At 46.1% G+C, this 21989-nt stretch overlaps 1 protein-coding gene across 3 annotated transcripts in view; it reads right to left on the reverse strand.

Moving 5' to 3' along the window:
* Positions 1–21989, reverse strand: part of PHRF1 (PHD and ring finger domains 1) — a 131955-nt gene that overhangs the window by 61157 nt on the left and 48809 nt on the right. For all 3 annotated transcript variants that reach the window (XM_068260267.1, XM_068260268.1, XM_068260269.1), the window contains exons 10-12: positions 15283–15377; positions 1589–1776; positions 480–599 (exon numbers count right to left, since the gene is read on the reverse strand). In XM_068260267.1, the coding sequence (XP_068116368.1) occupies positions 480–599; positions 1589–1776; positions 15283–15377 (403 nt within the window). The remainder of the gene's footprint in view (positions 1–479; positions 600–1588; positions 1777–15282; positions 15378–21989) is intronic.

Consider the following 21989-nt stretch of genomic DNA (forward strand, 5'->3'; position numbering starts at 1 on the left):
ATAAGTATATTGGATGTGGGTCGTAAAAATGTATAGGAAAGGATTAAATTGTTCCAGAACTGGCATGTGACATGATGAGATAAACATAGGTACACAAAGTGGTAGTCCTAATAAGAAATTGTGTGAAGTCTCTATTTTCCTGCACTGCAAGCATTAAACTAGTGCTGTTATCTATGTAAATGAGCCAAACAGCAAGTCCAATACAGCTCCGGTCCTGAAAAGAAAATAGAAGGAAACACTTCTACTTGGTTGAGGAAACAATGCTAACATAATTTTAGTGCTGAAAAGTTTAAAAGGTCATTGTTCTACATCTGAATTAAGCAGATTTTACATCAGACTGTCATGGCTGCTGTTTATAAAAACATGAGACTCTGTCCTATGTTACTAATGTTCTATTTACTATTTGTACTACGCATTCAATTCACTCCTGAGATTGTTTTCAGTTTAAGTTTGCTTTACAGCCTCAGGATTAGTCTTACCGTGACAGACCAACAGAGATCGGCCTTGCAACTGGCTGATGGGACCTCAAGGCAGAACGTGACAGGATCCTTCGTTTGGCAGTAAGTGGTGATGAAGGAGCACTGCTGGGATCCTCATTACTGCAAAACATATGCATTAAAAAATGTTTTTTTGAACAAGGGTTATTGCACATCCAATGTGAGGAAAAAGGACATTTGCAGCACATTTTGGTCATTTAAACGAAAGCTTAACTCAAAAGCAAAACAAACAAAAAAAACATGAGTTTCACTTACCTGGGGCATCTACCAGCCCCCTGCAGCCATCCTGTGCCCTCATAGTCACTCACTGCTGCTCCAGTCCCCCGCTGCCAGCTAGTTTCGTTTTTGCCGACTGTGAGTCAGCTGGCCGTCATGCGTACATTTTTACGCATTCCCGCTGGTGCAGAAAGCATTAACAAGTACATTTTTACGCGTTACAGTGCATACATTTTTACGCATTGCACCCGTAACGTGTAAAAATGTACTTGTTATTGTCCGCGATAATTTCTGCACCAGCGGGAATGTGTAAAATGTACGCATGGCGGCCGTCCAACTCCCAGTCGGCAAAAACGAAACTAGCTGGCAGCGGGGGACCGGAGGAGCCACAAGTGACTGCGAGGGCACAGGATGGCTGCAGGGGGCTGGTAGATGCCCCAGGTAAGTGAAACTCATGGGTTTCTTTGAGTTAAGGTTCCCTTTAAAGCATTCTTTAGCTTAAAAATAGCTAGAAGCAATGTGAAATGCAACAATGAAAGAGAACTAACCTTGCAAGCTTTTATAGCAAAATTAGTAACCACGAAAGCTTCTAGTTGACCTGACTTGCACTGCCTGAATATTGCTTCTTCATAAACCTTGGCATAACAGACAGGTGCATGTGCATATCTACAATATTTCTTACTAATAACAGTAGCTGAACTTATTGCTTGCATAAGATTACTGAGAAATGATTCTTCCTTGCCACGATTTATTGGAAAATGCCCATGAGTAATTAAGTCATGAGTCGTGTTTTTGTCACTAAATGTCCTTGTGTAATCTAGTCGGAGTGGTGCATTTATCACCCTTATTCATTGCAACAGAGTGTAAGAATTTACCTGTCAATTGGATCTAGGTCAAATGGATTCCCAAATACAGACAGTGAGGCAGCTCCAATACTGCCCCTCATAGAGCCCAGAGTCTGTTCTGGTTCCCTTTGTACACGAGGTAAGGTAGACCCACGGGGTGGATTGCACAAGCCCAAGGATCGAGCTATACGGCCATGGGATGTTTGAGGTTTCCTTGCCTGAAAGGAGAAGAGATCTGTGTTTAAACACCTGTTTAATACAAACATAATCTGTTAATAACCCCAAAGTTAGCCAAAACGTATTTTTTAGATGTACACAGTGTGACGAAGCAATAAGCACTGTAATGTTGTCTTTACTATCTGCATCCCCACTAAGCTTTCCTCTCAACCCTTGAGTTTAGTAATAGCTGTAAGGGCCCGGGAAGAGTAAAAGTATATTAATAGCAGTTGCAGCGTCCTCTCGATACAGAGGCACTGCACCTATCTGCACAACCTCAGGGGTAAGGTTAAACTGTTTTTTGTACTTTTACACCTATGTGCACATGTGTTTTAGTTAGACTGAATACTGTATAGATGATCGATACCGTATAGAATATTGTAAAATCGTATGCCAACTAAGCACCTTAAGCTGGGACACTGTATATGTTTATCGTTTCTGTGTGATAACTAGATTTTCCACCTAGCCACCTGTTATGGATACTAGTGCTGATGTACTTGCTGCAGCAGTTTTTAAACATGAACATGTCGCACATAAATGCAGAGGATGAGCATAGACATCTGTTTTTTGGACAATGGTAATGTGGTTATTCATCAATGATGATGTCATTTAATTCATATGCCTATGGGGGCTATAGAACATGTACGTTCTTACTTATTTATTGATTGAATTTAATATCTAAATGTATGCACAAATGTACAATTATGGCATCATGATGTGTGTACATACATATGCACACATTTGTTTTCGCCTACCAATGGGCAGTTAGTATTGAATAGTCCTTGATGTTTAATTATGCAATGTATATATATTTTTAGATCTAATTCTAACTCTGTGCTATTGTTTTTTTTTTTTATTGCAGTTACTCCTGTTTTTGTATTTGCCTGAGGAAGTGGGCTTGGGACCCGCGAAACACATTGCATAATTTTGTGTGGAGTACTGATTAAAGGAAACCCAAATGGAGAGGGATATGGATGTTTCCTTTTAAACAATACCAGTTGCCTGGCAGTCCTGCTGATCTCTTTGGCTGCAGTGGTGGTTGAGTCACGCACCTGAAACAAGCATGCAGCTAATCCAGTCTGACTTCAGTCAGAGCACCTGATCTGCATGCTTGTTCAGGGGCTGTGGCTAAAAGTATTAGAAACACAGGATCAGCAGGGGAGTCAGGCAACTGGCATTATTTAATAAGGAAAAATCCATATCCTTCTCAGTTTAAGTTCCCTTTAAAGAAAACCAAAGATGAAGTAAAGCTTTTATACATACCTGGGGCTTCCTCCAGCCCCATATGCACGGATCGCTCCCACGCCACCGTCCTCCGCTGCCTATATCCGCCGGTACAGGGTCCCGTAGTTTCGGCCAGTCGGCGTCAGCACGCGGCCAATTGTCCGCATAACAGGGGCTCCTTCCATACCTGTACGCGTGCAGCTCCATACTGCGCAGCCGCATGCGTAAGGGTATGGAGGGAGCCCCTGTGCATGCGGACAATTGGCCGCGTACACCGAAAGTGACGGGACCCGGTACCGCCGATAGAGGAAGCGGAGGATGGCGGCGTGGGAGCGATCCGGGCTTATGGGGCTGGAGGAAGTCCCAGGTATGTATGAAATCTTTTTTCAATTTCCCTCTCTGGTTCCCTTTAAATATATATTTCTTTCTCGAAACCATATGTGGTGGTTGTGCTTTATACATTGGGGAGATAGGTCCACCCCTATCCCCCAATTTTTTATTGGTTTTAATAGATCACTATTTTTATTCTGCTGGTGCCTCTGTATCTACTACAAAAATCACATACTTAACTAAGGAGAGAGAAGATCCTGTATTGAGGCTTCCGTGTCCTCTGATCCCCTGATTCCTCTCGCGGTCCCTCCAAATATTACAGACAATGGCGTGTCGGTAATCTGATTGGAGGGCGCACTCCTCCTCTGGCATGCATGTGGTCGTACTGCATCTGTGCGAGTAGGGCGCACCTGCGCAGTAAGCTGGAGCATGTCATCCTTGAGCAGCTCTGTGCTCCTGCACAGGCACGCCTGCCCGCCAACATGCCACAAGAGGAGCATGGCCCCGACCAGCTGGAGGGGAACAGGCGACCAGAGGGAGCGAAGGGAAAGATCATTAGGATTCAGCGGCTTTCCTCTCTTAAGGAAAGTATCTATTCATTACTTCTTGGCCTCAAGTTCTCTGAACAGAAAGTGAGGAAAAGGTCACCAACAGAAACAGGGAGTAAGGAAAAACCTCACATAAGTTTTAAGCCTTTTCATTCTGAGAAATGTGGTGTTATTGCTATCTGTATGCTGTCTGGAGATTTGCCCTCACTTTCGGTTCTGTGTAAAACCCGTGAGAACAAAAAAAAACAAAAAAAAAGTTGAAATAAATGTCCTCATTGTGAACAAAAACTGCAATGCAAGTCTGCCCACAGATCTAATGCTGGGTACACACGGTGCGATTTTCTGTGCTATAGATGGATCCGATAGATAAAATCCATCATGTCCGATATTGCTCCCGATCGTTTCCGTGCTCGATTTATCATAGCGGTGAATAGAAAAAGATAAGAAAAACGAATCAAGATAAGAGAATTGAGCGCAGAATCGAGTGCGGAATCATGCCGAAAAAACGATCGGGTCACAAAATCGCAGGAAAAAAACGCAACTTGTGTACCCAGCATAAGGCTTCATTATCAAGTATACAGTATCCACGGAAAGGTTTGGGTTGCATTAAGTTTGCTATGTGTGCAGAAGCAAACCAGAAAAAAATAAAATGAAAAATGGGGTGAGGCACATTGAGGGGGAAACAAGAGGACCCAATTATTCATCAGGAAAAACTAGAAGAGCGAGAAAGTGCATCACTATTACCAATGAACCACAGGCTATTATTACTACTTACTTCTAGTTTAGCCAGTTAGTAAGACAATCTTGCAAAGTACCGTTACAAAGTTCTATAGGTTGTATACAAAGTGAATGTTGGAACTCTGGAGACACTGCTGCACCATATAATAAACGTGCAATGTAGAACTTTTTAGGTGCAAACTGTGGTGCACCAGAAAGACCAACTTAAAGAAAATCTTAAGGCAAATTTAAAACAAAAAAATACAAGAGATACTTAAGGAGAGGGAAGGCTCTGGGTCCTATAGAGCCTTCCCATTCCTCTCCTAATCCCCTCGTTCCCACGCAGGCTCCTCCGTTTAGATCTTTCACCACGGGAGGTTTCAGAAACACTCGGATCCCGAAGACGGGCGGCTCTGTACTGTGCACACGTGCTTGCATTATGAACTCCCAAAGCCCACCCAAAGCAGAAGAGAGCAGTCTCCGACCCATGTATCGGGGACTTAACGGGGGTGCCAGCGCAGGAACGTCAGGATGAGGAGCGGAATGGAAAGGTTCTATAAGACCCAGAGCCTTCCCCCTCCGTAGGTAAGTAACTGTTTTTTTTTTTTATTTGCCTTCTGATTCTCTTTAACCACTTGAGGACCTAGGGCTTTACCCCCCTTAAGGACCAGACCCTTTTTTTCCATTCAGACCACTGCAGCTTTCACGGTTTATTGCTCGCTCATACAACCTACCACCTAAATGAATTTTGGCTCCTTTTCTTGTCACTAATAAAGCTTTCTTTTTGGTGCTATTTGATTGCTGCTGCGATTTTTACTTTTTATTATATTCATCAAAAAAGACATGAATTTTGTCAAAAAAATGATTTTTTTAACTTTCTGTGCTGACATTTTTCAAATAAAGTAAAAATTCTGTATACATGCAGTACGAAAAATGTGGACAAACATGTTTTTGGTAAAAAAAAACCCATTCAGCCTACATTTATTGGTTTGGGTAAAAGTTATAGCGTTTACAAACTATGGTGCAAAAAGTGAAGTTTCCCATTTTGAAGCATCTATGACTTTTCTGACCACCTGTCATGTTTCATGAGGGGCTAGAATTCCAGGATAGTATAAATACCCCCCAAATGACCCCATTTTGGAAAGAAGACATCCCAAATTATTCACTCAGAGGCATAGTGAGTTCATAGAAGATATTATTTTTTGTCACAAGGTAGCGGAAAATGACAGTTTGTGACAAGAAAAAAAAAGTTTCCATTTCTGCTAACTTGTGACAAAAAAACCAAACAATGAAATCTGCCACGGACTCACCATGCCCCTCTCTGAATACCTTGAAGTGTCTACTTTCCAAAATGGGGTCATTTGTGGGGTGTGTTTACTGTCCTCGCATTTTGGGGGGTGCTAATTTGTAAGCACCCCTGTAAAGCCTAAAGGTGCTCATTGGACTTTGGGCCCCTTAGCGCAGTTAGGCTGCAAAAAAGTGCCACACATGTGGTATTGCCGTACTCAGGAGAAGTAGTATAATGTGTTTTGAGGTGTATTTTTACACATACCCATGCTGGGTGGGAGAAATATCTCTGTAAATAACAATTGTTTGATTTTTTTTTTTTTTTTACACACAATTGTCCATTTACAGAGATATTTCTCCCACTCAGCATGGGTATGTGTAAAAATACACCCAAAAACACATTATACTACTTCTTCTGAGTACGGCGATACCACATGTGTGGCACTTTTTTGCACCCTAACTGCGCTAAGGGGCCCAAAGTCCAATGACTACCTTTAGGATTTCACAGGTCATTTTTGTTTCAAGACTACTCCTCACGGTTTAGGGCCCCTAAAATGCCAGGGCAGTATAGGAACCCCACTAATGACCCTATTTTAGAAAGAAGACACCCCAAGGTATTCCGTTAGGAATATGGTGAGTTCATAGAAGATTTTATTTTTTGTCACAAGTTAGCGGAAATTGATTTTAATGTTTTTTTTTTCACAAAGTGTCATTCTCCGCTAATTTGTGCCAAAAATTAAATTCTTCTATGAACTCACCATACGCCTAACGGAATACCTTTGGGTGTCTTCTTTCTAGAATGGGGTCATTTGTGGAGTTCCTATACTGCCCTGGCATTTTAGGGGCCCTAAACCGTGAGGAGTAGTCTAGAAAAAAAATGCCTCAAAATGACCTGTGAATAGGACGTTGGGCCCCTTAGCGCGCCTAGACTGCAAAAAAGTGTCACGCATGTGGTATCGCCGTACTCAGGAGAAGTAGTATAATGTGTTTTGGGGTGTATTTTTACACATACCCATGCTGGGTGAGAGAAATCTCTCTGTAAATGACAATTGTTTGATTTTTTTTTTACACACAATTGTCCATTTACAGAGAGATTTCTCCCACCCAGCATGGGTATGTGTAAAAATACACCCCAAAACACATTATACTACTTCTCCTGAGTACGGCGATACCACATGCGTGACACTTTTTTGCAGTCTAGGCGCGCTAAGGGGCCCAACGTCCTATTCACAGGTCATTTTGAGGCATTTGTTTTCTAGACTACTCCTCACGGTTTAGGGCCCCTAAAATGCCAGGGCAGTATAGGGACCCCACAAGTGACCCCATTTTAGAAAGAAGACACCCCAAGGTATTCAGTTAGGTATATGGTGAGTTCATAGAAGAGTTTATTTTTTGTCACAAGTTAGTGAAAAATGACACTTTGTGAAAAAAAAACATTAAAAATCAATTTCCGCTAACTTTTGACAAAGAAGAAAATCTTCTATGAACTAGTCATACACCTAACAGAATACCTTGGCGTGTCTTTTCTAAAATAGGGTCACTTGTGGGGTTCCTATACCGCCCTAGCATTTTACGGGCCCAAAACCATGAGTAGTCTGGAAACCAAATGTCTCAAAATGACTGTTCAGGGGTATAAGCATCTGCAAATTTTGATGACAGGTGGTCTATAAGGGGGCAAATTTTGTGGAACCGGTCATAAGCAGGGTGGCCTCTTAGATGACAGGTTGTATTGGGCCTGATCTGATGGATAGGAGTGCAAGGGGGGGTGACAGGAGGTGATTGATGGGTGTCTCAGGGGGTGGTTAGAGGGGAAAATAGATACAATCAATGCACTGGGGAGGTGATCAGAAGGGGGTCTGAGGGTTTGGCCAAGCCCACACGGGGCAAATTAGGGCCTGATCTGATGGGTAGGTGTGCTAGGGGGTGACAGGTGGTGATTGATGGGTGTCTCAAGGTGTGATTAGAGGGGGGAAATAGATGCAAGCAATGCCCTGGCGAGGTGATCAGGGCTGGGGTCTAAGGGCGTTCTGAGGGTGTGGGTGGGTGATTGGGTGCCCTAGGGGCAGATTAGGGTCTAATCTGATGGGTATCAGTGACAGGGGGTGATTGATGGGTAATTAGTGGGTGTTTAGGGTAGAGAACAGATGTAAACACTGTACTTGGGAGGTGATCTGACATCGGATCTGCGGGCGATCTATTGGTGTGGGTGGGTGATCAGATTGCCCGCAAGGGGCAGGTTAGGGGCTGATTGATGGGTGGCAGTGACAGGGGGTGATTGATGGGTGGCAGTGACAGGGGGTGATTGATGGGTAATTGATAGGTGATTGACAGGTGATCAGTGGGTTATTACAGGGAAGAAGAGATGTAAATATTGCACTGGAGAATTGATAAGGGGGGGGTCTGAGGGCAATCTGAGCGTGTAGGCGGGTGATTGGGTGCCCGCAAGGGGCAGATTAGGGACTGATCTGATGGGTAACAGTGACAGGTGGCGATAGGGGGTGATTGATGGGTAATTAGTGGGTGTTTAGAGGAGAGAACAGATGTAAACACTGCACTTGGGAGGTGATCTGATGTCGGATCTGCGGGCGATGTATTGGTGTGGGTGGGTGATCAGATTGCCCGCAAGGGGCAGGTTAGGGGCTGATTGATGGGTGGCAGTGACAGGGGGTGATTGATGGGTGATTGGCAGGTGATCAGGGGGGATAGATGCATACAGTACACAGGGGGGGGGGGGGGTCTGGGGAGAATCTGAGGGGTGGTGGGGTGATCAGGAGGGAGCAGGGGGAAGTTTAGAGTTAAAAAAAATAAATAGCGTTTTTAGATAGTGACAGGGAGTGATTGATGGGTGATTAGGGGGGTGATTGGGTGCAAACAGGGGTCTGGGGGGTGGGCAGGGGGGGTCTGAGGGGTGCTGTGGGCGATCAGAGGGAAGGGGGGGGGCAGGATCAGTGTGTTTGGTGCAGACTAGGGTGGCTGCAGCCTGCCCTGGTGGTCCCTCGGACATTGGGACCACCAGGGCAGGAGGCAGCCAGTATAATACACTTTGTAAACATTACAAAGTGTATTATACACTTTGTATGCAGCGATCGTCATGAATGACGCGATCGCCGCATAACCATGCCCGCCGCCACCGCCGATGGGCGTATTGCGGTCGTTTGGGCCCAGCCCTTGCCGCCGCCCATCGGCTTAAGGCGGTCGGCAAGTGGTTAAGGTACATACACACGTCAGATTTTCGCAAACGACCGGTCGTTTGGACGTCCAAACGACATGGGTATGTACCTTCACAAACATACTTACCTCCCATGTAGTCTACTCACCAATCTTTTTCCTCTCCTGCATCTTGTTTATCCACTGTGATCATTGGTATTCTCCGTCCTCCATTTTGAAAATGGCCATTACCCCATAACAGCTTCCTGGTCAGCACACTGTTAAACTGTAATATCGCCCACTTGAGCCATAGGAAAAAATGGACATTACCTAGCTCATCAGTTTTCTTTTCAATTATAACTGACAGCAACTGATATATAACGGACAACTGATATATTTCAGATCTGACAAAATCTTGTCACAACTGGAAGGAATCGTTATAAGAAGAAAATGGTGATCTTCTGAGAGGCGAGTCTGAAATATTCATTTGCAGGTACATCATGTGTTTATTTTAATTAATTTTACTCAGTTCACGTTCATTTTGAGGGGCCAGAGACTGCTGGTATGGAAGAGGTTAAAGGGAACCTGAAGCAAATAAAATTATTTAAAATGTAGCTTCAAATTAATATTACATGCTATCTTCACTATCAGTTCCTCTCAGAAGCTCACCATTTTCTTCTTACAGTGATCCCTTCCAGTTCTGACAATATTTTGTCAGAACTGAACTATACCAGTTGCTGTCAGTTATAGATCAGCAGCTGTCAGCTACAACTGAATGTGCAAGGTAATGTCCATGTTTCCCTATGGCTCAAGTGGGTGATTTTACAGTTTAACAGTGTGTTAACCAAGAAGCTGTTATGGGGTAATGGTCATTTTTAAAATGAAAGACAAAAAATGAAATTGATCATGGTGGACAAATGGGACGCAGGAGAGGAGAAAGAGATTGAGTAGTAGACTACACAGGAGGTAAGTATGACCTGTGTATGATTATTTAGACAGGTGGTCTATGAGGGGGCGAATTTTGTGGAACCGGTCATAAGCAGGGTGGCCTTTTAGATGACAGGTTGTATTGCGCCTGATCTGATGGACAGGAGTGCTAGGGGGGTGACAGGAGGTGATTGATGGGTGTCTCAGGGGGTGGTTAGAGGGGAAAATAGATGCAATCAATGCACTGGGGAGGTGATTGGAAGTGGGTCTGAGGGGGATCTGAGGGTTTGGCCGAGTGATGAGGAGCCCACACGGGGCAAATTAGGGCCTGATCTGATGGGTAGGTGTGCTAGGGAGTGACAGGAGGTGATTGATGGGTGTCTCAAGGTGTGATTAGAGGGGGGAATAGATGCAAGCAATGCACTGGCGAGGTGATCAGGGCTGGGGTCTGAGGGCGTTCTAAAGGGTGTGGGCGGGTGATTGAGTGCCCTAGGGGCAGATAGGGGTCTAATCTGATGGGTAGCAGTGACAGGGGGTGATTGATGGGTAATTAGTGGGTGTTTAGGGTAGAGAACAGATGTAGACACTGCACTTGGGAGGTGATCTGATGTCAGATGTGCGGACGATATATTGGTGTGGGTGGGTGATCAGATTGCCCGCAAGGGGCAGGTTAGGGTCTGATTGATGGGTGGCAGTGACAGGGGGTGATTGATGGGTGGCAGTGACAGGGGGTGATTGATAGGTGATTGACAGGTGATCAGTGGGTTATTACAGGGAAGAACAGATGTAATAATGCACTGGCAAATTGATAAGGGGGGGTCTGAGGGCAATCTGAGCGTGTAGGCGGGTGATTGGGTGCCCGCAAGGGGCAGATTAGGGTCTGATCTGATGGGTAACCGTGACAGGTGGTGATAGGGGGTGATTGATGGGTAATTAGTGGGTGTTTAGGGTAGAGAACAGATGTAAACACTGCACTTGGGAGGTGATCTGACGTCGGGCGATCCATTGGTGTGGGTGGGTGATCAGATTGCCCCCAAGGGGCAGGTTAGGGGCTGATCGATGGGTGGCATAAAACAGGGGGTGATAGATGGGTGATTGACAGGTGATCAGGGGGATAGATGCATACAGTACACAGGGAAGGGGGGCGGAGGTCTGGGGGAGGGGGGGGGGGTCTGGAGAGAATCTGAGGGGTGGTGGGGTGATCAGGAGGGAGCAGGGGGCAGTTTAGGGCATTAAAAAAATAGCGTTTACAGATAGAGACAGGGAGTGATTGATGGGTGATTAGGGGGGTGATTGGGTACAAACAGTGGTCTGAGGGGTGCTGTGGGCGATCAGGGGGCAGGGGGGGGGGGGGGGAAATCAGTGTGCTTGGGTGCAGACTAGGGTGGCTGCAGCCTGCCCTGGTGGTCCCTCGGACACTAGGACCACCAGGGCAGGAGGCAGCCTGTATAATACACTTTGTATACATTACAAAGTGTATTATACACTTTGTATGCGGCAATCCGGGTGCTAGTAACCCGCCGGCGCCTCCGAACGGCCGGCGGGTTACAGCGTGTGGGGGGCGGAGCCAGTCGCCCATGCCCGTACAAGGACCGCCGCCTCTGTGCATGCGGCGGTCCTTGCGGGATCCACTTGCCGGCCGCCTCTGTGCAGTGGGTGGTCGGCAAGTAGTTAAAGCGATCTGAGCATTACATTTTTAAACTGTTTTAGACAAACCTCCCCTAAAGGAGGTTCATCATTTGTGCGTTCTTTAGTGGTGGAGCAGGCATTTACTTACCTAGGGGAGCATGTCCATGTGGGAGCCTCTATCTTCTCTGTCCCTTGACGCAGAATCCCGCTGGTTACCTGTATGTCCCTGGCTGCGTAATGCATGCCAGGAGATGCACTTTGTATTGATGTGGTTACATCCTATAACCACATCAATGGGAAGTACCTCTCCTGACATGAATTGCGAGTTCCCTGCATGCATTACGCTGTCGGGGACATACAAAAACACTGCAGGGACCTGCAGATTCTGCAGCAAGAGACATAATATAGAGGCTTCCATATACACATGGGGCCTATGGAGCAGCTCCCCTAGGCAAATATATTCCTACTCCACTAAAGGACGCACAATTAAAGGGAATCTGAAGTGAAAATAAGCTTATGATATAATGATTTGTATGTGTAGTACTGCTAAGAAATAAAACACTATTAGCACAGATATGAGTCTCATACTGTTTCCAGTACAGGAAGCGTTAAAGAGAAACCGTGACCAAGAATTGAACTTTATCCCAATCAGTAGCTGATACCCCCTTTTACACGAGAAACCTTTTCCTTTTCACAAACGGATCATCAGGGGGGCTCTGTATGGCTGATATTGTGGCGAAACCCCTCCCACAAGAAACTTTGAGGACCATGGTACTCCTGGCAGTTTCCTGTCTGTGAACATTGTTGCATTGCGGGAAATAGCTGTTTACAGCTGTTTCCAACAGCCAAAACAGCAAGCAGCAGCTACATCACCTGCCAACAGTAAAAATGTCACCATGTGATAAATGTCCGAATGTAAATCAGGGATTTAAAAGATTTTACAATGGGCAAACAATGACTAAATCATTTATACATAATTATTGTAAAAATGAAGCACTTTTTTTATTACATAATTTTCACTGGAGTTCCTCTTTAAGAAACATCCGTTATCTATGCAAAAAGAGCTTCAGTGAGCACTGCGACTTTATAAAGTCCTGCACAGCACTGTCTTTTGAAGCTCTCATCTCAACTGTCTCTCGTTGTTGTTTCTTTGTTTATGTTTTTTCTGCAGAGAAATGTTCAGAGTCAGTAGCCTGCTCTGTGAAATCATTTAAAATGCTGAGTATAATGTGGTAACTGCAATTATTAGAGAATAATGCAGTGTTATAAAAAAAAAAACGGAAAAAAAAATATATACCTGAAAATAAAAATGACACTATTTTCTTTTCTGCTAATGTTCTATTAATTATCTGTACTAGTGGACATTTAAGTGGACATTTTTCCCTATGACAAAAGAAGATGCAAAGAGAAAACTAGGGAAGGAATCAATCTGAGCAATAAAACGGACAAATCCTGCAATACAGTCTCCATCATCTAATTTTTCTTTGTAAGATTATCAGCTGTTCCACTCCCACATAAATCTCTCCAGTGTTGCCATGGAAATACGCTGACAGTTAAAAAAAAAAATTACAATAGGCTTTAAAATATGACACTTTCAAAATGCATCAAAAAGACTTTTGGGAAGACCTGCTGTCACCCAGGAACATAACTGACCTCCATACATTAGTTCTACAGATCACAAATTAAAATCAGTTTTGTTTGTTTTGTGTTTTTTAACAATGACGTGGCAGTCTTCTGTTCTCAGAAGACTGAAGATCATAATGCATGCAATCACTGAGATCCAGTGTTTTATCTGCTGCTATGTACCTTGCAAATGTGATAGGACATCTGAGAGACACACACACAGTGGCGTAGGGATCACTATAGCAGGCAAAGCAATTGCTATGGGGCCCTACGCCACTAGGGGGCCCACTGCTGCTTGTTGTGCAATTTTCCTTTTTATAGTGCTGTATTTATGGCCCCAGAATGCTCCTTTCCCCGCACATTGCAGAAAGGCACGCAGGTGAAATGGGACTATTTTCCAACTGCCACCTCTCTGCACAACGATAGATCCTGATACTTCGTTTTTAGTACGGGCAGGTCCGGAACAAGCAAGAGCTGGCTGTGGGTCTGCCACTCCACAATTATTGACTCCGCCCTCCCGTGCATGGCCCCGCCCATCCTGTGTATGGCCCCGCCCCTTCCAGCCACCTATACCAACCGGGCAAGGCAGCGGAGGAAGGGGACCATGTAGAGAGAGAGGAGAGAACTGCTGTGCTGCCTGGCCCATTCTAGCTACAGGTAAAAGTGTGTGAGTGCGCTGTGAACATTGTATTAGTTTGACTTTGTGAGTGCAGTGTGAGTGCGTGTATACACAGTGGGTTTGTCTGTGCATGCAAAATGTGGGATGCCCATGTATGCGTGAGTGTGTTTACACAGTATGTTTGTGTGTGCGTGCCAAGTGTGCAGTGTCCATGTATGCGTGTGTTTACAGTGTGTTTGTGTGTGCGTGCATGCCAAGTGTGTAGTGTCCATGTATGCGTGAGTGTAAACGCAGTGTGTTTGTGTGTGCGTGCCAAGTGTGCAGTGCCCATGTATGCGTGAGTGTGTATGCAGTGTGTTTGTGTGTGTGTGCGCTAAGTGTGCAGTGCCCATGTATGCATGAGTGTAAACACAGTGTGTTTGTGTGTGCGTGCCAAGTGTGCAGTGCCCATGTATGCATGAGTGTAAACACAGTGTGTTTGTGTGTGCGTGCCAAGTGTGCAGTGTCCATGTATGCATGAGTGTGTTTGTGTTTACTGTTTGTGCGTGCCAAGTGTGCAGTGTCCATGTATGTGTGAGTGTGTACGCAGTGTTTGTGTGTGCATGCCAAGTGTGTAGTGTCCATGTATGCGTGGGTGTATATACAGTGTGTTTGTGCGTGCAAAGTGTGCGGTGTCCATGTGTGCGTATATACAGTGTGTTTGTGTGGATAAAGTGGGCAGTTTTTTTTTCAACTTAATTGTGTTTCGAAATGGCAAAATCTGTCGTTCGTCAGACAGATTTTGCCAAACGTGTGTGCAAGGCTTAGTAATGCTTAAGGGGGAGGAACACGTGGCCATCCTAATACTGCTTGGGAAGGGGTGGGGGGAGGGGATGAGGCTACCCTAACGTGGGGGTGTGATTTGCTATAGGGCCCAGTGATTTCTAGCTGCGCCCCTGCACACACACACACAAAAAAGAAGTCTCCGTATGATCATTCCAAGATTTTAATAAATGTATTTTTGTGCCCACTGTAAAGCTGGCCACTAACAATACAGTTTGCAAATCATTTATGAACGATTATTCCTATGAACAATCGGAAATTATTGTTTGGGACCACTAATGAACAAAACGCTCAACATGGCTGCCACACATAGTCCGGCGGCTGGACAGGTGAGAGATTTTAATGAAACAGCCACCTGGGAGCACATTAACAATTGGGAAGACAGCGGCCAAGCGTTCCATTGCCTTCGTCCCGATATCGCACGCCATTACCAATACGCAGTCGATATTTTCCAGCTTGCTCCATCAATACATTAAACAGATTTCGGCTAGTACAACGGTCAGGTTGTGGCACTGACTTATCTGATTCGATAATTATTATCGAATTGGATGGTCGATCAGCCGCAAAATCACTAGCTGTATGGCCGCCTTAAAAATAAAGAACATGCAACCTGCTTCAATAAATCAGACACTCACTGTTTGCTTCCGTCCCCTTCGTTTCTTGACTCGCCGCTTCCGCCTTTTTCCCACAGCACGGCCCCCCTTAGACCCTTTGGATTGGCCTTTTTTCACTTAAGAGAAGGAGAAAAACAAACCACATAAACTGAAAATGAACAACCCTCTTTTTGAAAGCAGAGATTTTATTGTTGGTGGGAAGGTCATAGAAAATTATATATTTTCTGTACATCTAAAAATTACCAGCGGAAATTTAGAATGTGGGGATAGGGTATAAAGAGGTACGTTTCTGCGTGTTATGCTTAAAGGAGTCATCAGGGGGATATGAGGACAATAAGTGCTACTTACCCGGGGCTTCGTCCAGCCCCAAGCTCCCAGCATGTCCTTCGCTGCAGCTCCGCAGTGAGCCGTTCGCCTGTGAAGCTTCCCGGTCCCCATCAATGACGTCAGGCCAACTTTGTCGGCCTGTACTGCACCTGCGCGAGCACCGCCACGTGGACCGGAGCGTACTGCGCAGACGCAGTAGTTCTGCGTCTGCGCAGTGCGCTCTGGTCCACGTGGCGGTGATTGACAGCGCCGCTCGCGCAGGCGCAGTACAGGCCGACCTCCAGGTCGGCCTGACGTCATCGCCAAGGATCGGAAAGCTTCACAGGTTCAGCGGCCAAGGATCGGGAAGCTTTACAGGTTCAACGGCTCACCACTGAGCTGCAGCGAGGGACATGCTGGGAGCTTGGGGCTGGATGAAGCCCCGGGTAAGTAGCACTTATTGTCCTCATATCCCCCTGACGACGCCTTTAAGACGTCAGGGTTAGGCATCAGAAAGGGGGTTTATGGTACATTAGGCAGGAAGATTAGGGCCTGGAATTAGTAAAGGGATTAGGTTAGGCAAGGGGGTTAAGGCCAGGTATTAGGGGTTGTGCTGGGAGAGAAAGCTAGGGCCAGGCATTGGTAAGGGGATTATGTTAGGCAAAGAGATTAGGGCCAAGTATTTGTATGTTAGGCAGGGAGGTTAGAGCCAGGTAATAGTAAAGGGATTATGTTGGGCAGGGAGGTCAGGGCCTGGTATTAGTAAAGAGATTATCATATGTTGGGCAGAGAGGTAAAGGCCTGGTATTAGTAAGAGAATTATGCTAGGCAGGGAGGTTAGGGGCTGGTATTAGTAAAGGGATTTTGGTAGGCAAGGAAACTAGGGCCAAGTATTTGTATGTTAGGCAGGGAGGTTAGAGCCAGCTTTAGTAAGGAGATTATGTTGGAGAAGAAAGCAAGAATCAAGAATTAGTAAAGGGATTAGGTTAGGCAGGGAGATAAGAGCCTGGTATTAGTAAGGGGATTAAAAAACAGGAAAATTTGGGTAAGGCTTTAGTAAGGAGATTAGGTTGGGCAGGGAGGTTACAGACTAGTAAGGGAATTAGTAAGGGAATTAATGCTCGGCAAGGAGGTTAGGGTGTGGTATTAGTAAGGAAATAATGGGCAGGGAGGTTAGGGCCTAGTTTGCTAGGCAGTGAGGTTAGGGCCTGGTATTAGTAAGGGAATTTTGCTAGGCAGTGAGGTTAGGGCCTGGTATTAGTAAAGGCATTATATGTTGGGCAGGGAGGTTAGGGTCTGGTATTAGTAAGAGGGTTATGCTAAGGGGATTATGGGGCAGCACAGTGGCGTGGGGCAACACGGTGGCGTAGTGGTCAGCGCTCTCTCCTTGCAATGCTGGGTCCCTGGTTTGAATCCCAGCCAGGTCAACATCTGCAAGGAGTATGTATGTTCTCCCTATTCCTGTGTGGGTTTCCTCTGGGCACTCCAGTTTCCTCCACCAACCCAAAAACATACAGATAAGTTAATTGGCTTCCTCTAAATTGGCCCTAGACTACGATACATGCACTACACCATACATAGAAATATGACTATGGTAGGGATTTGATTGTGAGCCCCTCTGAGGGACAGTTAGTGACAAGACAATATACTCTGTACAGCGCTGCGTAATATGTCGGCGCTATATAAATTAATAAATAAAAATGCTAGGCAGGGAGGTTAGGGCCTGGCATTAGTAAAGGGATTTTGTTGGGCAGGGAGGTTAGGGTCTGGTATTAGTAAGGGAATTATGCTAGGCAGGGAGGTTAGGGCCTGGCATTAGTAAAGGGATTTTGTTGGGCAGGGAGGTTAGGGTCTGGTATTAGTAAGGGAATTATGCTAGGCAGGGAGGTTAGGGCCTGGCATTAGTAAGGGGATTATGTTGGGCAGAGAGGTTAGGCCCAGTATTAGGGAATTGTGCTATGTAGGGAGGTTAGGGTGTAGTATTAGTAAGGGGATTATGTTGAGCAGGGGGGTTAGGGCCTGTTATTAGTAAGGCGATTATGCTAGGCAGGGAGGTTAGGGCCTGGCATTAGTAAAGGGATTATGTTGGGCAGGGAGGTTAGGGTCTGGTATTAGTAAGGGGATTTATGCTAGGCAGGGAGGTTAGGGCGGGTCTGGTGTTAGTAAAGGGATTATGTTGGGTAGGGAGGTTAAAGTCAGAGGTTTAGCCATACTATGCCAGGGAAAACACATATATAAGTAGATAAATACTTGATCTACTTACATAACACATGTATTGTACTGTCCACGTTTTGATTTCAGTGAATTTATATAGTAAATGAAGAAAATTCTGTTCCCAGTGGGAACCATGTCTTTTGCCCAGTGTTTGAGGCTAAATAATGATGTAATTTCTTCCCTTAAAGCGGATGCGAGATGAAAAACTAACTATAACAAGTAACTTGTCTATATATCTTATCTAAAGTTTAGATAGTTTACACAGCAAATCTAGCTGCATTCAGCTTCAATAGAATATGATTATTTCTTCCTGTGATACAATGAAAGCAGCCATGTTGTTTGTAAACATTACACAGAGGCAGGCTTATCTGCATCTTGAGCACTCAGCCTGTGAAAAAAACGACTCCCCCCTCTGAAATCTCTGTCTAGTAATACCTTCCCCTTCTCCTGCCCAGACTGAGCTCCCATGAGCCCTTGCTACTGTCTTAAAATGCCTTGGCTCCTTGAAAACCTGTCGGTGTGGCTTGTTTAGTTTATAGGGATTTAGAGTATTAAAACAAAAACAAAAAAGTATTTGGTTTGAGGAATGGCCTATAAACAATAGGAAAGGAACACAATTATGCAATGAGTAAAAGTTCAGTTTACACTCAGACCAGTTGCTGTTGAAATTTGATTTTTATGGTGACAATCCCGCTTTAAGGCCTAGTATTAATAAGGGAATTATGCTAGGCAGGGAGGTTAGGGCTTGGTATTAGTAAGGGGATTATGTTGGGCAGGGAGGTTAGGGTCTGGTATTAGTAAGGGGATAATGTTGGGCAAATAGGTTAGGGTCTGGTATTAGTAGGGGATTATGTTGGGCAGGGAGGTTAGGGTCTGGTATTAGTAAGGGGATAATGTTGGGCAAATAGGTTAGGGTCTGGTATAAGTAGGGGATTATGTTGGACAGGGGGTTTAGGGCCTGGTATTAGTAAGAGAATCATGTTGGGAGAGAACGTTAAGGTTGCCATATACTTATAGATTTGCAGCAGATTCGACCATCAGATAGATTTCTGTCAGATGCCTGTCCAGTCGAATCTGACAAGAATCTGATGTGGGCCACACACTAGGAACAGATTTCCAATAGATTTCAAAATGAAATCCATTGGAAATCTATTGAAAATCAATCTAAATGCATTATTGCACCATTAGATCCAATGCAACTCTATGGGCCATCAATCTGCCAGCAGCAGATCAACCCAGATTTTCCAGGCTGACCGATAGATCAAATCGATCAAAATCGGCTGCAAATCGATTTGCTGATTTGAAAGAATCGATTTCCGATCGATTCTATAGACTCAATTAATGGCTGAAATCGACCAGTGTATGGGCCCCTTTAGGATCAAGAATTAGTAAGGGGATTAAATTAGGCAGGGAGATAGGAGCCTGGTATTGGTAAGGGGATTATGATAGGCAGGAAAATTAAGGGAAGGAATTAGTAAGGGGATTACGCTGGGCAAGGAGGTTAGGCCTAGTATTAGTTAGGGAATTGTCCTAGGCCGGGAGGTTAGGGCCTGGTATTCGTAAGGGGATTTTGGTAGGCGGGCCTGGTATTAGTAAGATAATAAGGATAGGCAGGGAGGTTAGGGTCTGGTATTAGTAAGGGAATTAGGCTAGGCAGGGAGGTTAGGGTCTGGTATTAGTAAGGTAATAAAGATAGGCAGGGAGGTTAGGGCCTGGTATTAGTAAGGGGATTATGGTAGGCTGGGAGGTTAGATGTGGTATTAGTAAGGGCATTATTTGGGGCAGGGAGGTTAGGGTCTGGTATTAGTAAGGGAATTAGGCTAGGCAGGGAGGTTAGGGTCTGGTATTAGTAAGGGAATTAGGCTAGGCAGGGAGGTTAGGGCCTGGTATTTGTAAGGGGATTATGGCAGGCGCGGAGCTAGGGGGGGGGGTCGGGGTAGGACGGGTGCCCCCGGGCGCTAGGTCCCCAAGGGCGCCCCCAGCTCAGCTGCAGTGTTTTTTTTTTTAATATACAATTATTTTAATCAATACGCGCTGCTAGGCAGCGCTCACCGCCAGCCGGCCCGGGCCGGAATCCGGATCTCCCCATCCGTCAGCGGGTGACGTCACACGTCATGGTCGCCCGTCGCACCGCCGCGCAGCGTCCATATAGAAGTGGAACGCTGCGCAGAGCGGCAAGTCAGAAGAAGAGGCGCCGCCAGCTAGCGAGCCAGCCCAGCCCCGCAGCCTGGCCCCTGCCCTGCCCTGAGCCCCAGCCCAGCCAGCACCATCCCTCTGGAGGAACAGGGCCAGGCAGGCCGCAGACAGCGTGGAGCCCCCAGGTGAGCCAGCCAGCCAGCCAGCCACCCGGACATTACTTCTGGAGGGGAGAGCGAACGAGGGAGAGCCCCCTAAGGTGCTCACAGCTCTCCCTGCGCTGCTCCCCTCCTGCTGGGGGGCACACCTGACTACCTATTCTGGGCACATATACCCCCTGGCTACCTATATACCGGGCACATATACCCCCTGGCTACCTATATACCGGGCACATATACCCCCTGGCTACCTATATACCGGGCACATAAACCCCCTGGCTACCTATATACCGGGCACATATACCCCCTGGCTACCTATATACCGGGCACATATACCCCCTGGCTACCTATATACTGGGCACATATACCGCCTGGCTACCCATATACCGGGCACATATACCGCCTGGCTTCCCATATACCGGGCACATATACCCCCTGGCTACCCATATACCGGGCACATATACCCCCTGGCTACCCATATGCTGGGCACATATACCCCCTGGCTACCCATATACCGGGCACATATACCCCCTGGCTACCCATATACCGGGCACATATACCCCCTGGCTACCCATATACCGGGCACATATACCCCCTAGCTACATATACTGGGCACATATACCCCCTGGCTACCTATATACTGGGCACATATACCCCCTGGCTACCTATATACCGGGCACATATACCCCCTGGCTACCTATATACCGGGCACATATACCCCCTGGCTACCTATATACCGGGCACATATACCCCCTGGCTACCTATATACTGGGCACATATACCGCCTGGCTACCCATATACCGGGCACATATACCCCCTGGCTACCCATATACCGGGCACATATACCCCCTGGCTACCCATATACCGGGCACATATACCCCCTGGCTACACATATACTGGGCACATATACCCCCTGACTACATATACTGTGCACATATACCCCTGGGGTATATGTGCACAGTATATGTAGTCAGGGGGTATATGTGGGCCCTGGATACATGAAGGACTTGCTGAAGCTGCACCACACCTCTCACAACCTCAGATCAGCAAGTTCTATAAACTTGGTCACTCCCAGAGTGCACCTCAAAAAATCTGGAGACAGAGCCTTCTGTCATGCTGCCCCTACTCTCTGGAACTCCCTACCACACCCAGTAAAGACAGCACAATCCCTGGAGCTATTCAAATCCAGACTGAAAAGCCACCTGTTTAGCCTGGCATTTCCAGATTTATAAAATTCTTCCTCTGTACCACGATGGTCGGAGCCATGCTTATGCGCTTTGAGTCCCACGGGAGAAAAGCGCTTTACAAATGTTATTTGTTGTTGTTGTTGGTTACATATACTGGGCACATATACCCCTGGCTACCTGTTCTGTGGACATCTCTACCCCTGTCTACCAGTTCTGGGGACATCTATACCGCTGGCCACCTATTCTGGGGACATCTATACCGCTGGCCACCTATTCTGGGGACATCTATACCGCTGGCCACCTATTCTGGGGACATCTATACCGCTGGCCACCTATTCTGGGGACATCTATACTGCTGACCACCTATTCTGGGGACACCTATAGACCTGGTGCTACCTATTTTTGGGGAACCACTGCTGTCAGATTGAGTGTATTTTGGGGAACTGCTGCCAGGTGAGAGGTGTCTACCATATTAAGGGTCTGCCTATTGATGTGAAATGCTGTCTATTTATGTGCCTCATGACTGCTGAATTTGTCTTGTTGGGGGCCTCATGGTTACTGAATTTGTCTTGTTGGGGGCCTCATGATTTGTTGGGGGTCACAAGATCGCTGAATTTGTCTTGTTGGGGGCCTCATGATTGCTCAATTTGTCTTGATTGGGGGGGGGGGGGGGGCTCATGATTGCTCAATTTGTCTTGGAACATGCTGGAAGGTACATACTGAGGGA

This window comes from Hyperolius riggenbachi, chromosome 11 (assembly GCF_040937935.1).
Source record: "Hyperolius riggenbachi isolate aHypRig1 chromosome 11, aHypRig1.pri, whole genome shotgun sequence".
Taxonomy (NCBI): Eukaryota; Metazoa; Chordata; class Amphibia; order Anura; family Hyperoliidae; genus Hyperolius; species Hyperolius riggenbachi.